The sequence below is a fragment of the Danio aesculapii genome, chromosome 10, assembly GCF_903798145.1.
Source record: "Danio aesculapii chromosome 10, fDanAes4.1, whole genome shotgun sequence".
Classification (NCBI taxonomy): domain Eukaryota; kingdom Metazoa; phylum Chordata; class Actinopteri; order Cypriniformes; family Danionidae; genus Danio; species Danio aesculapii.
In genome coordinates, this window is record NC_079444.1 from 37904515 (window position 1) to 37921542 (window position 17028).

Genomic DNA, 17028 nt, shown 5'->3' on the forward strand with positions numbered 1-17028 from the left:
GAAACAAAGCATGTTCACTCCGCACACTATGAATGCACAGCAATGACCTATAAAAGACTGTATGGTAGTGTTCTTATCAGTTTTCTTTGGGAAAGCAGTAGTGTTTGTGCCTTTTGATTCAATACCTGGCTTTTTCAGTATCAATGAAACTTCTTACGCTAAACCAAACTCAAGAAGAGTCTAAAAAGGATTTAGGTGAATTCAAAATGGGGAAAAAACATACTCTGTTCTCTTTGAGATACCCAAAGTAGCACAGCACAGTTTCATTCAATGCGAAGTTCAATAAAGATTAGGAACGTTTAAAAAAATATGTATCTGGCCTAAAAGAGCCATAAATAAAATTTTATTCTCTCAATGTATTAACAAGCCACAGTATGTCCCATGGCTGCCATCCACAGCACTTAAAACTTGTGTTGAAATCCCAGTCGTTAGGTCCGCAGACCCGTCTGAGAACCTCCAGCTTTTTTGTCTCACCCAAAAAATGTGGTAACACTGTAACAAAACGGCAGATCGATCTGCTTCCGGTGTGAAAAGGAACGAAGGGGAGGGGATAAAACTAAAAATAAAACCAAATATTGAAATGAATCCTCAACCTCGTTTCACAAAGCTAAAGCTGCATGCGCCAATGTCTAAAGCACCACCATGAAACCCGGGATAGTTCACGCCAAAATGATCATTTGTTATTCAATTACCTTCAAATCCTTTATAACATTTATTTTTAGGTGAACTATCCATCTAATGCATTCTTTCTTTGCTTCTGCTCAGCTTCACGCCATCCTTACTGTTGCATTAGCTGTAAAACATAACAGAATCCTCGAAAAATAATATTAATAATACCAATAAGGATAAAATCTCTAGCAGCAAAAGTGAAAGGAAAGGTGAGCAGGTTTGAGAAAGTCCTGCTTTAAGGAAGGCGTGTGTGTGTTAGTGGAGAGGAGATGAAGTCTGAGCCGCTCATCTGCCGTCAGCAGGGGTTCGACCCATAGTGAGGGACGTCATGACCCTGCCGAAACGCTCAAACAGCTCCAGCGTGGAGTAAGAGGGCAGTTTGGGCGGCTCGTGAAAGCTTTTGATCTCAGTCGAGCAGTCCAGCAGTTTGGGTAGGAAGTCGGTCAGCTTCTCCTGAAGATTCGCTGGAGGAGAAAAGGACACGAGTTTGCAGCTTATATCATGCTTTAATTCAACCCATTAGCACTTATTGACAAAAATTTGTTAAATATTAATATAGAATTTTTAAACAAAAATGGAGGAAGATAATTGTGAAAGTGCTGCAGCACCTAGACAGTTAGAAAGTTCATACTTCATTTAAAGGGCACCTGTTTTACTCTTGTTACAAGATGCAAGGTAAGCCTCCAGGATGTGTCTGTAAAGTTTCAGCTCAAAATACCCCTCAGATTATTTATTAAAGCCTCCAGAATATGCCCACTTTGGTGTCTGAGTACAGTGTAGCTGTTTTTGTAGCATGTGGCTTTAAATGCAAATGAGCTGCTTCTCCCCGCCCACCTTTCCCACGTGTGTGTTTGCTTCTCATCATGCGTTACATCAGATAAACAGCAGTCAGTGACGGAAATAGACTCGGATGAAGCTGAAATGCAGCTCATTAGTCAAAAATACTAAGTAAGTTTAATTAATCTATTTGCGGTTTATTCAAGCCTTTCTAAAATGATGAGAAACATACGAATGCTGTTTGCCGTACACACACACATACATACATGCATACATACATACATACATACATACATACATACATACATACATACAGTTGAAGTCAGACTCGCCCCCCTTTGATTTTATAATTTTTTTATACATTTCCCAAATGATGTTTAACAGAGCAACTAAATTTTCACAGTATGTCTGATAACATTTTTTCTTCTGGAGAAAGTCTTATTTGTTTTATTTCGGCTAGAATAAAAGCAGTTTTTTTTTTTTTAAAACCATTTTAAGGCCAAAATTATTAGCCACTTTAAGAAAATTTTTTGCAAAGTCTACAGAACAAACCTTCGTTATACAATAACTTGCCTAACTACCCTATCCTGCCTAATTAACCTAATTACCCTTTAAGCTGTATAGAAGTGTTTTAAAAAATATCTAGTCAAATATTATTTTCTGTCATCATGGCAAAGATAAATTAAATTAGTTATTAGAAATACGTTTTTAAAACTATTATTATTAGAAATGTGTTGAAAAATATTCTCTCCGGTAAACAGAAATTGAGGAAAAAAATAAACAGGGTCTAATAATTCAGAGGGGCTAATAATTCTGACTTCAACTGTGTGTGTATATATATAGCAATCGTGGTAAATATAGTGGTTAAGAATTAGACATAGATTGTACTGTCTTTATTACAAACATTCTCAAATCCGCTTCATTCTCGGATCTAATTCACTTCACTACAGACGCGGATTTGTGTGATGAGCAGGGCTTCTGTCTGCCCGGTGACTCTACCTTCATTGCTAAATGGCTAACATTTATTTTATTGAGAGAATTTCTGTTTATGTGCTTCATGACGGCTAAAAAACAGCATCGGTTCTTTCGGAGCCATATCTGAGTCCACTAGATCTTTTCAGAGGTGCACCTAGCTCTGTGAATTCATAAACTCATCCACCAACTTAACCTGGATGATGCTAGCTTTCAGCGGTGCTTCTGACCGAGCCAAGCTCAGTTTGATAAATTTTTGTCGATGCCGGCAGGAGGATTTTCCCCGGGACACCAACAACAGGCGCTACGTCATAATCACGCCCCTACAAGAGCAAGCTCCAGATTGGTTAACGTAGCGCGAATGTCTGATTTTCGAACTCGAGTGATTTGCGCGAAACATGCGATTCGCACGTTAGATAAAACGCTCAACTCACACCACCTTATTCGCGCTAATCACGTCATTAGCGCCACCTCATTCGTGCGTATCGTGTCGCAGGATGTATGTTCATGTCTTTGCATTGACTTAACATGTAAACCACTCGTGCTTGACGCTTCTTCCGCATCTGGTGTGAACGCAGCATAATAACAAATATTTTAATCAGTTTACTTGTAAACGCATGTCCACAGAACATTTTTTTTTGCAAGTCATTACAGAAACATGGCGTCTGTCAATCAATTCGGTGGACGGTGAAAACCGCACTCCTATGTCACGTTGCAGTGGGCCTTAAATTCCCTGAGATTTGGGTCCTATTTTTACATCAGGAAATAAAAAAATAAAAAAAAGACTTCTTGTGTTTATATCACTCCAATATGACTGTGGGCACAATATACACACACACCGTTTTGTATAAACTGCTTACAGTAGTTGATTTCCCTCATAGGTGCCCTTTAAAACACCTCAAGTTCAGGCTTTCACTAATTATTTTTTTCCTGGAATGCCAACAAAAATAGTTACAATGAAAGCAAAACATTATTTCTGTCATGTAGAGTTATGTGTAATAAAAATGGAGTGAGACAGTGAGAAAGTACTGAACTACTGAAATGCATTTAATACTTTATATAAAAGGTGTTTTTTGGTGATGGCAACTGAAAGGACGCCTCTCATGAATGAAGTCACCTGAATTTTTTTCACAGACTTGTTAGTTCTGTGCGTCTCATCTATTAAGTATGAACTTTATTTTGTATTTTCTATTGGATTGAAGTCAGAGGATTGGCTGGGCCATTCTGCAGCTTGATCATCGCTGATATGTCCACCCTGGTTTAATCTTCATCCTCCTACTAATATAGATGTTGGACTGAAGCAGCTGATATTCATTTACAATGATGAAGGGCAGAGGGTTGCTGAAGAACTACTGAGAGATTTCAGATGCTGTCTGTGCTTTTACTGCCTTTCTACACCTCCCTTTCTTCATGTGTTCAATACTTTTCTCCTGCATCATTCCATTTTATTACACAGAACTTAATTTCTAAACTAATTAGTTTTGTTTTCTTTGCATATATGGATTTCTTTGGTTGTTACCAACATCTGGGGAAAATTTCAAGTCAATGGCACCTTTAGAAATACTTTTTCTGAGAAAAACAGTGATGTGTTTAATACTTATTTCCCCCTCTGTATGCTTTAAGTATAGTTCACAAGATCTCAAACTTACGCTCCATTTCCTGGCCCAGGTATGAGCACCATCGGTTCCTCATATCCTCAACAGCCACCATGTCCTTCTCCTCCATCTCATCCACCAGTAACAGAGGAAGACAGGGCACTACCAGATCGTTCATGATGCTCAGACCTGTGTTCACCTTAGCCTCCTCGCCAGTCTCGAACAAAGCGGCAGCGTATTCGTTCAACTTCTACAGCACACACAAAAACAACACAGAAAAATCAATAAACAGTCTCCACTGCAAAAACATCTCTGACGCAAAAAGCTGATGTTCTTTGTCATCGCAATTAATCGCTCTTAAACTTCAGAAGCGGCGTAGTAAACTCTCTAACCCCTCCTGGAATTAGGAAATAGGCTGAAAGAGCATAAAAAGGCCCCATCGCAGTACATTAGCTAAGTCAATGTTAGCAGTATTTTCAATTAAAGCGAGCAGAGGGTAAACAGCACAGCTTGAGATGAAGTCAAGGCCTCTGCAGTACTCGAAAAAGGTGAATCAAGGACAGCGACGTGCTTCCTGCTAATGTGTTTACACACCGACTGCAGTTTGCTTCCTATTCCAGGACTGATGATTATATTATCCACAAAATGGCCACACGGGGGTCAGCGGGTACAATGCGAAGTCAGAGCAAATGTTTAGTATGGCTGATTTACAACAGCAACAGATAGAAGCTGCGAGTTTCATCTGAAGCCAATCAACTATGAAAGTTCGACAAGATATCGCATTTCAGACTTGGAAGATAAAATGTTTATTCTTAATTGTATTTGTTAAACCGCACATATGCAAATGACTGTCCAAAAAACAAAACAAAGCTAAGTAGATTTGATCCAGCCACTGGCTTTTAAAAGGATTGTGTTTACAGGTAAGTCGTGTTTTAGGCTGATCTGAAAGCAGTTTTGGAGCATCCGGATCAAGCTGTGGTGGTTAAATCACTCACTAGCACTTAATCAGATTTAATAAAAGGAAAATATATTCAATATACAACCTAAGCGACATTTTATAAAATGTTGAAAATTAGAAGTGAACAATATATTAAAGTTTTCAAATAAAAAAATATTAGGTAAAATTAGTGGCAAGCATTTTTTTAAAGATCCCATGAAACTAAACTATAGTTTTTTAGGTGTTAATATCAGTATTGTTCGTTTTAGGGATATCTATAAGCTAGTGTGCTCCAAAACACTGACAAAATTTGCATTTAGAAGATATAAACCTGATATGAACATGTAAAGCTTACAGTTTGTCACTTTCGCCTAAATGGATCGACTATTTTATTCACGTCAGCTCGTATTTCAGTTTCTCATTAAATCATAACCAATCAAATGCTCTCTAGTGTCTGGCATGCCTCGCCCCCTTCAAGACGCTTCTTATTTGCTTTTCATTTGGTGCGCATGAGCTCAACCACTCTCACTGGCAAAGCTGTAATAAAACAAAACGCTATAGGCTGTATTTTTTTAAAAAAAAGGACAAACTACACCATGTCCCGCCCTCTTTTCATTTTTTGGTTGAGATTACATCAAACATCAAATTAATATGCATATTTTAAAGCACTAAGTTTACTGCTGTCTTATTTTCCATATTGACTTTCTTTATTACTTTAGTTCATTTCACTTAAAACAATAAATATATAAAGTCTTACAAAACAGCAGTATTACAAAAAAAGCTATTTAAATTAAAAATATGTTCACTGACACAGAAGATAGGATAAATGTGACATATATTTACTTTTTTCCTTCTTTCTTTTGCATGATTATATTGATATTACATTATTATTAATATTAGTACCTTCATTATTATTGATGTCACTGGTCACACTTTACAATAAGGTTCATTAGTTAATGTTAACTAATGCATTTACTAACATGAACAAACAATAAGCAATACATTTACTACAGTATTTGTTCATGTTAGTTAATGAAAATACAGTTGTTCATTATTAGTTCATGTTAACTCACGATGCATTAACTAATGTTAACAAGCATGGACTTGGATGTTAATAGTGCATTAGTAAATGTTTAATTATGATCAATAAATGCTGTACAAGTGTTGTTCATGATTAGTTCATGTTAGTAAATGCATTAACTTATGAACCGTATTGTAAAGTGTTACCATTTCACTTCTTTTTACATGACTATATTGAAATATTATTATAATTACCTTCATTATTATTGATTTCACTTTCATAGTCGTCAGAGAATAATAGTTTCATCATCACCAACTCTAGTATTATTATTGATAATATTAATTAGTGTTATGATTATGACTATGAACGCTAAATTGGATTTAAATTAGATTATTTTCAACGTTATTGTCATTACACATGTACAAGTACAAGGCAAGGAATGCAGTTATTGTCAAACCAGGACTTAAATAACAGCAAGTGCAGGATATAGGTATAAGTTATAGAAAACTACGGGACACAGAAGATAGGATATGTGATATATTTAGTTTTCTTCTTTCTTTTGTACGATTATATTGATATTACATTATTATTATTATTATTATTATTATTATTATTATTATTGATTTCACTTTTGCAGTCATCAAGGAATAATATTTTCATCATCACCAGCTCTAGTTTTACTATTGATAGTATAATTATTATTATTTCTAATATTATCATTATGACTATGAATGTTAAATTTGATTTAGATTAGCTTCAACTTTATTGTTATTACACATGTACAAGTTAGGGCTGCACAATATTGAAAATAAATTTGATATTGCATTGTTATTTTTTTTTTCTCTGCAAAATACATTGCGATATTTATAATATAATATATTGCTATATAAATTTCACCAGATGACTTTAATAACTCTTTCGCAAGGATTGATTGGGATGATTTTATAGGGGAGAGAAATATAAATATATATTTTATGTAATTTATTATATACATATAACAAAGATAAAAGTCATAAATAAACAGTGGAGCAAATATTAAAGTGAAATAAACAATGATTTATGGGTTTCTGTGGAGAGTCGAACAGTATTCAGTTGCATAAATTGAATAATCAAATGTAAAGTCTTTTTCATTTAAATTGTTTGATTAAATTAATCTTTATTAAACTTCTTTATGCTCTATTAAAATTCTTTGAGCTCTTTTAAAATGCTTACAGAGTAACAGGCCTTAAAAACACATGCACATGATCAACGGTCACTCTATTATGCTTCAATTCTGCAGACTCCACAAATCTCATGTGTTACGTTATTGTTTATTTTCTTATGCTAAAAACAATAAAATGATTATTTAAAAAAATAAAAAATAGGTCCTGCTTTATATTAAGTGTCCTTAACTACTATGTACTTGCATCAGAACGTAAATACAATGTACTTATTGTGTTAATAATGGATTTCAGAACACTTCTGGTGTGCATGAGATGAGAGACGGGTAGGGTTAGGGACAGGTTTGGTGGTATGGGTAGGTTTAAAGGTGGGTTAAGGTGTAAGAGATGGTCAACAGTGTACTTTTAAATGTAATTACAGAAATTAAAGACAGATGTAATTACATATAGGTATTTAATCAAGGATAAGTACAATGCAAATACATGTATTTACACAATAAGCACTTTGTAACAAATTATTAATTTCCAGTGCAAGTACGTATTAGCTAAGACCACTTAATATAAAGTGGAACCAAAAAATAAAACCTGTAATAACTAAATCAGTCACCAGCAGGCACTCTCTGCGGTAATGTGCAATCAGCTCCTCATCATGGCCTCTGTACGGCCCTTTCGCCAGGAGATCTTTGTTGTACTGATAGGCATAGATCAAGTACATCAGCGCTTCCACAAAACTGCAGGGGAAAAGAAGAGGGAAAACAGCATCTTAATACTTATTTTTATATAAATATGAACATCTGAATGATACATTTGCAATTATATTAAATGCTAAGAAATCTATTGTGCTTAATGTTTCTTGGATTTTTGGTAAGCTGTTGATAAAGTAGCATATGCTGCCATCTACTGGTGATGTTTTAGAAAAGTGTTCCAGAATCTAGACCAGCTTCTCTCTGTTTGGATTGTGTGCATACATAAATGTGAACTTGAAATGCAATAAATGGATCTTCACCTTTTCTTCAGGAATAATTCTAGGCCAATCAACAGGAACACTGACGTCTCACGGAAAAGCCTGTAGTCCTGATGCCACATCTGAGTTCATAAAAAGCAGAAATAAACACAGTTAAACCAAACGAAACGAGATAACTTTTAAATGTCTGTATTATTTTGTATCGTTTTCACATTTGATTGTTCTGGAGTTTTGAATGTAAATTATATAATGTAATTATATGAATTAAATATTCAAAACATAAATCAGGTTACTAACTAATCATAAAATTAACTACAGTTGAAGTCAGAATTTTTAGCCCCCTGAATTATTAGCGCCCCTGTTTATTTTTTCCCTAATTCCTTAACGGATAGCAGATTTTTTCAACACATTTCTAAACATAACAGTTTTAATAACTCATTTCTAATAACTGATTTCTTTTATCTTTGCCATGATGACAGTAAATAATATTTGACTAGATATTTTTCAAAACACTTCTATTCAGCTTAAAGTGATATTTAAAGGCCTAACTAGGCAAGTTATTGTAAAATGATGGTTCTGTAGACTATAGAAAAAATATATAGCTTAAAGGAGCAATAATTTTGACCTTAAAATGGTTTAAAAAAAATTAAAACTGCTTTTATTCTAGCCGAAATAAAACAAATAAGACTTTCTCCAGAAGAAAAAAATATTATCAAATATACTGTGAACATTTCCTTGCTCTGTTAAACATCATTTGGGAAATATTTTAAAAAAGAAAAAAAAAAGACAAAATTCAAAGAGGCGCGAGTAATTCTGACTTCAACTGTATATAGTTATAATGTAATATATAAAGATGTATAATTGTAATAGTTAGGTAAGCAGGAAATACGTATTTCCCTAAAATAACTAAAATATAAATCACATGTGTACATGAGATTTTAAAGCAATATCAGCACTTATACAGCCTCTTCACCCTTGTGCATTACTTGTATTACTCCGCCCACACTAGGACTAAAGAGGGACTAAACAACTCATTACAGTTTGACAAATATTGCAGCTGTTAGGCAACAGAATATACTTTTGAGGCTTTTTTTTTAGGTGAGAATGTAGTTGTTTAGATTGCAACTATGCAGTTTATTTCTAAGGACAGTGGACCTATTTTAAATATTTATAACTTCTAAGATTCAGTGCGTTGGCAGCCATCAGCCTGTCATACTGAGCAGAGCAATGACGGTTGATGTTTCACCACAAGATGGCAACAGAGACCACATAATAAGTCCTTAGGGGAAAAACAGCTGATCAAATCATTATTAAACAGGTAAGTGACTTTCTAAATTGATCTCTCTCTTTTGAATGTTGTAGTGTTGTATTTATACCATAGTAATCTTGCAATGTTTGCTTTGCTATGGTGATCTCCCGATTGCAACAAAGAAATACTGGGAAATCTCTGTAGACTGATGGCATTTCATGTCATTCAGCCTTATAATCTTAAAATGTGAGCAAAATTATCACTTTAGTCATTACACTAGAGAATCATTCAAACACTAGCTCTAAAGTGACGTTGGTGAATTAGCAATGGTTTCTGCTGTTCTAACGTAGATGTGAATGAACAGTGGATTTTTGAGACTCTCCGTGTTTGATTCTATATTTTTATATACACGATTATGCCGTTGAACTGTTGTATAAACGCAATATCACACTTGTAGCAGTGGACATAGCTGTATATCGTCACTGATGGGACACTAAGGGTCAATGTTATATATATATATATATATATATATATATATATATATATATATATATATATATTCTTTATATATATAATTATGTTTAAAGAGATAATATAATATAATATAATATAATATAATATAATATGGCGATGCGGTGGCACAGTGGGTAGCAGGTTCGCTCTGCAGCAAGAAGGTCACTGGTTCGAGCTTTGGCTGGGTCAGTTGGGTTTCTGTGTGGAGCTTGCATGTTCTCCTATAATGTAATGTAATGTAATATAATATAATAAATCACCACATAAAAAAACAACAACAATATTTTTCAACAATGCACATCACCCAAACCCATTTCTGCAGTTCATAAAGACAACATTCGTTTCCAAGAAACGTGCGGCTTACCTCGTACTCCTCCATATTCACCTCATCAGGCTTGATGAGCTCCAGTTTAGCTCGTGCCACTTTCATGATGCTTTTACACCTGAGGGAAGAACAGGCCACAATAACATCAGAGCTCACACCAGACTCGTCCTCTGGCCATGAATCTCACTTTATTACCCAAAACAAAATGGAAAGAGAGTGGCGCATCTGGGGTCGTGCTGCATCAATCTAATTACCTCGCTCAAAATAGAGGAAAGGGAAAAGAAATCAATTTGCTTATGAATATGGATCACGTTCATTAGTGGAGCATGCAGGCCAGACAAAAGGCAGACAGGAAGATGTTCGGTGACACGATGATGAGAAACAGCAGCTGATCTTCACTGTCAAGGCCTGGGATGGACTTGGCCTTTGGACAAAAGGGTTTCCTGCTTCTACAAATCAATCAGTTGTCTGTTAGACGCTTCTTAGCAAACTATGGCTCTGTGTGGGGCTGAAGCTCATCTTTTATATGTGTCAACGTGTAGTGCTCGAGTAACTGTATGACAAAATCAATGTTTCTAAAAGAATTACAGGAAACTTCAAGAGACAGACTTGGTAGAAATAAGTAGACAAGTGCACAAGTAGAATGTGGAGACTTTAGCTAAAAACATAAATGAATGAATGAATGAATAAATAAATATGAAAAAAAAAGATTAAAAGAAGAAATTAATGAAATAATAAATAAAAGAATGACAATGAATTAAAATAAATATAAAAGAATGATTGAACGAATAACTGAATGAATGAATGAATGAATGAATATGAACAAAAAAGAATGAATGAATGGCTCAGTGGTTAGCACTGTCGCCTCACAGCAAGGTTTGTATGTTCTCCCCGTGTTGGCATGGGTTTCCTCCGGGTGCTCCGGTTTCCCTCACAGTCCAAAGACATTCGCTATAGGTGAATTAAATAAACTAAATTGGCCATAGTGCGTGTGTGTGAATGAGTGTGGATGGGTGTTTCCCAGTACTGGGTTGCAGCTGGAAGGGCATACGCTGAGTAAAACTTATGCTGGATAAGTTAGCGGTTCATTTCGCTGTGACGATCCCTGATGAATAAAGGGACTTTAAAGCCAAAGGAAAATGAATGAATGAAATCAACGAATGAAAATTAATAAATGACTGAATAAATGAATAAAAATGAACAAAAATGATTAAAAGAATGAATGAACAAAATAACAAATAAAGGAAAGACAAAGAATGAATGAATGAATATAATTGATGAATGAAAATTATTAAATGACTGAATGAATAAATGAAAATGAAAAAAATGATTAAAAGAATGAATGAATGAATAAGGGAATAAATGAATGAATAAATGAATGAAAACAAATAAATTAATGATGGAACTAATGGAAGGAGATTAATAAAAGAATTATTGAATGAATGAATGATTAAAAGAATAAATAAAAGAATGAACAAAATAAGAATGAATAATACAAAATAAAAAATGATTAAAAGAATGAATGAATGAATAAAAGAATGAATAAATAAACAAAATGAATAAAAGAATGATTAAAAAAAAAGAATGAATGAAAAACGTGTTTCCCAATTTTACACACCCAAGATTTTCTATGGCTTTTGTAGTTGCTAACAATTTAGAGCTGTCAAAACATTAAACACGATTAGTTGCATTCAAGATAAAAGTTTGTATTAGCATAATAAATATATATATACACACACACACACACGCACACGCACACGCACACGCACACACACACACACACACACACACACACACGTACTGTGTATATTTATGCACATTTTTATAAATACACACATACTGCAAATAAAAACCTTAATAAACATACAAAATACATATATTTACATATATATGTATATACTTGTATTATATACTTGTATTATCTATAAATAAATATTTATTTATAAATATAATTATATAACATAGTCATCCATATATTTATATACACAGTATGCACAAATATACTTTGTAAAAAGGAATTTTAATTTTGGATGCAACTGATCGTTTGAGAGAGCTATTTGTTTCTGAATATTTTTTAAATAAATAAGACTATTTCAGATTTTAATATTTTCCAGTAATTTTGCAAGCATAGAAATTATTATTACACCAAATATATAATTAATTCTTTCAGCAGGGTTATTAGAGTAAAAAAACCTGGATAATATTTTTTAAATGTTAAATAAATGCAAGAAATAAATAACAAAATGCAAAAAAAAAAAATGAAATAAAATCTCAATGACACCAAAACATTAAAAACATCAAATAAATTTCTTCAAGAAGCAAAGGAGCAACAAAAGATATTACAACAAAAATGATATTATCTAATGAAATGACAGTATATCTTGCACATTCAAAAACAAAAATAAGGAATTTCTGCATTGCATTAATAGGATTCTTATCATTTTAAGCACAATTAAGCAGGAACCTGATAAAAAGAAAAATGAAATCTACATTTTTGGCACTCTTTATTCCTCGGTTGTCTTAATAGTTTCTGACTGAAGTGACGTGTACCTCTCATCGAAGCCAAGGTTTCTGTCAGCGAACTGCATGAGTAATGTTCTCTCCACAATCTTCTTGGGCGCCTCATTGTGAATAAAGTACACAATGACGTGCTGTAGCCGGTAGTCTCTTTCGGGCGGTGGGTCCTCCTGAGCAAGCCTCAGCAAACGTGTGTACTCAACCTTCATCGCCTGTCAGACAGAAAACAGAAAAAAGAAAGAAACAGAGTTGGCCAAATGCAGAGATGGCGGTTTATTTGGAAGAATCTAACTGGACAAGTGCTCAAACGAAACATAAATGAGCAGGAAAAAACTTGGTTCCATCATTAAGTATATGTGATTGCAATGTATATGATATAAACATTTTCAGCCTGTGTGCAGAGGGAAGCTATGCAACTGAAAATCTATAATGATGACAGAAATCTGCCAATAAAACTATTCTTGTCTTCAAGAGTCAATTGAGTTGCCTTTAAATGCACAATTATATGAAAAAAATGTTACTTAATAAAATTAAAACCTTTTAAGTTTAACACATGGTAACAGTTGTATTTAGCAGACCGCAGATGGTGACAATAGGACTGGATGCGGAAATAAGTACTGAAGAAAATCATAATTTTGGAAAAACTCAGTACCTGACTCAAATGTCAAAGTGTGATGTGAAGCATAATGCAGTGACGGGAGGTTTATCAAAGGAGCGAAATTGCAACATTATTCTTTTTGATTATTACAAATATTACACAAAAAAGTATGCACATCTTTTATATACAAGGAAAGCATAATAAATGCTAGTAAGGTGTTTTGTATTTAGCATAGCAAATCAATTCTTGTTAAAATTAAATAATCTTATCTTACAAGGTACTTACTAAAATCTTTAAAATAGTAATTTCATTGAATTTGATTATATTTTAAATGATTAACAAATACTGATGACCAAAAAAAACGAGATTTGAAGGACAGTGGTAAATATTGAGTCTATTATATTATATTATATTATATTATATTATATTATATTATATATTCATTTTCCTTCGGCTTAGTCCCTTTATTCATCTGGGGTCGCCACAGCACCTATACCATGAAACACCTATATTATTTAATATTTTAATATATAATATTTTATTATATTATATTAGATGTCATATTATATCATATGTTATATTATATCATATTTTATTATATCATTTATTATATTATTATATCATATTATATACATTAGATTATATTATATTTTATAGTATATTAAGTGCTTGGCAAAGATTAATCGTGATTAACTGCATCCAAAATAAAAGTTTTTGTATTATATATATTTATTATTGTATTTATAGTGTGATGCACACACATACATATCTAGACATGAATAAACTTTTTAAATGCATGCATGTGTATTTATAAAATAAATATACACAGTTTACAGTCTAAACAGACCTTTATTAGGAATGCAATTAATCACAATGCATTTTTGCCCAGCACTAATTACATTATATTATATTATAATAATTATATTATACTATATCATATCATATTATATTAGTTATTACAAATGCAATGACAAAGCAAATTTTTTAGCAAAATGATATTCTAGTTAACCAGAACAAGAAAAAAGCATGAAACAAATTTATTTATAAATTGATTTAACCCATTTTAAATATACTTATTGAAGTATAAATTAACTGTATGTAATAAATATTGAATATTTCAAAAAATACCAGTATTTTTCTCTTTATACAGAAAAGTTTTAGCTACCAAGTATGAAATATATTTGAATTGCATTTCTAAATGACATTTTTTTTTATTATACTTACACATGACTTTCAAACACAACATGTACAAACTACACTACTTGACAAGTCTTGTTGCCTATCCAAGATTTAGGAACAACAAGTAATATCTTGACTTCTAGTTGATCATTTGGTATCAGGAGTGCCTTATATGAAAGGCAAATAATGGTGCCTTGATTTTTAATGATTTAATTAAGACAGTAAGGTCTGACTTTACTTAGACTAAAGTCTCGTCACTTAACAGAAATAATGTCCAGTATAGAATATAAAGTCATGCTGCAGTGGAAAAAGAATGAATATTGTGTATGACTGTCATGAGCTTGGAGGATCCATACATCTCTGCAATGAGTCAAATCACTTATTAATAAAGTCATCTGGATTGGCAAATAAAGCGTTCTTGCAGGACTCCCAGATTTCATCAAGTTTCTTTGGATTCATCTTCAAAACCTCCTCCTCCATCTTACCCCAGACATATTCAATAATGTTCATGTCTGGTAACTGGGCCGACCAATCCTGGAGCACCTTGACCTTCTTTGCTTTCAGGAACTTTGATGTGGAGGCTGAAGTATGAGAAGGAGCGCTATCCTGCTGAAGAATTTGCCGTCTCCTGTGGTTTGTAATGTAATGGGCAGCACAAATGTCTTGATACCTCAGGCTGTTGATGTTGCTATGCACTCTGCAGATCTCTCACATGCCCCCATACTGAATGTAACCCCAAACCATGATTTTTCCTTCACCAAATTTGACTGATTTCAGTGAGAATCTTGGGTCCATGCGGGTTCCAATAGGTGATGATTTGGATGATTTAACAGAAGATTCATCAGAAAAATCCATCCTCTGCCACTTTTACAAATGATCAACTAGAAGTTATTATTGTTGCTCGTACAACTCGGATCAACGACAAGACTTTTGTTAGCGCATTTAACAAATTACAATTTATGAATTGTCTATGAATTGCCAGTTTATTTAAATAAGTACTGAAAGTATCAGCATCGCCAACAGAACCCATATATCTACACAGAATGATGACTAATAAAAAGAATTCAGAACTCCATTTGCATGATAAAGCAGTATGCAGAGGAGCTATCATCTCCCTGACATAATTATATGCGCATGGGGGAGGAGTTAAGGGTGTGGTCAAAGAGCTAATGAGATGCAAAGGGGTATGGCATGCAGCAGGTCATGTACCTTGAAGAACGCTGCTTCAGGCCCACACTTGTCATAAACACTCCTGGATTTGCCAATGGCCATTATGATACCCTGCATGTTTGGGGTCATCATCGCCTGCCCAAGGAGGGAAGGATATTACTACACCCGCCACGTCTTCAAAACGCTCATTGGGCAGCTACATGCCAATCACACCACAGCTCAGCCACGAACCATCAACCCAAGCCAACCTATTTAGTAAACGAATTAGCTCAGTAGAGAAAAAGCTAATTCGAGCGTCATGCTCACAGCACTTGACGATGATTAAACATACAAAACAGGATCATCATGCAGGTTAATGTGCCTGTTGCTCCTTTAAAGGAAACCCTGGATATAAAAGTATGGAGCCAGATCAGTCTCAAAAATAATATATAATAAAAAATAAAATTCATACATGCACAGAACAAATTACATTTACAACATCCAATTTGTAAGTTCAAAATCTGTAAATACAACACAATTTGTAAATTCACGTAAAAGTCATAAATATTTTCAAAAAATGAGTCGGATTTGGTTTTTTTTTTTATCGTGTTTTGAATTGACCAAATTGGATTTGTGTACTTTTGAATTGCGTTTTGAACTTATAAATTGGATGTGTAGTTTCGAATTGCGTTTTGAACTTATAAATTGGATTTGTGTAGTTTTGAATTGCGTTTTGAACTTATAAATTGGATTTGTGTAGTTTTGAATTGCGTTTTGAACTTATAAATTGGATTTGTGTAGTTTTGAATTGCGTTTTGAACTTATAAATTGGATTTGTATTTTTGAATCGCGTTTTAAAGGGAGACTCAAATTTCACCTAATCAAACTTAATTTGTGTTGTCTGCTTTGAGGATAGTATTTTATTTATTTTTTTGGTGTTTTTCTGGATTTCGAATGAGTCAGGACCCTTATTTTCTATGGAGGATGAGGGAGCTCCTAAATTTCACCTAAAAAAAAAAAAAAAAAAAACGTAATTTGTGTGGCTTGTTTGAGATTTAATTTTATTTTTTGCTATTTTTCTAGACTTCGAATGAGTCTGGAACATTGTTGTCTATGGAGAATGAGGGAGCTCTCAAATTTCACCTTAAAAATCTCAATTTGTGTGAACTATTTTGAGAAATGTATTTTTGGGGTATTTTTCTGGACTTTGAATGAATCTGGATCTTTTTTGTCTATAGAGATTAAGGGAGCTCTCAAATTTCACCTTAAAAATCTCAATTTGTGTGATCTATTTTGAGAAATGTATTTTTTAGGGGAATTTTTCTGGACTTTTAATGAACTGGGATCATTGTTGTCTATGGAGGATGAGGGAGCTCTCAAATTTCACCTTAAAAATCTACATT

The 17028-nt window shown here is 33.5% G+C and overlaps 1 protein-coding gene across 2 annotated transcripts in view; it reads right to left on the reverse strand.

Annotated features, from left to right (window-relative positions):
- Positions 1–482: 482 nt before the first annotated feature.
- Positions 483–17028, reverse strand: part of usp25 (ubiquitin specific peptidase 25) — a 67378-nt gene continuing 50832 nt past the window's right edge. Inside the window, exons 20-26 of one of the 2 annotated variants that reach the window (XM_056466343.1) lie at positions 15686–15781; positions 12733–12911; positions 10222–10300; positions 8138–8217; positions 7739–7862; positions 4068–4263; positions 483–1133 (exon numbers count right to left, since the gene is read on the reverse strand). In XM_056466343.1, coding sequence (XP_056322318.1) covers positions 955–1133; positions 4068–4263; positions 7739–7862; positions 8138–8217; positions 10222–10300; positions 12733–12911; positions 15686–15781 — 933 coding nt within the window. In that variant the 3' untranslated portion in view covers positions 483–954. The remainder of the gene's footprint in view (positions 1134–4067; positions 4264–7738; positions 7863–8137; positions 8218–10221; positions 10301–12732; positions 12912–15685; positions 15782–17028) is intronic. The other variant, XM_056466344.1, reaches the window with a different exon arrangement.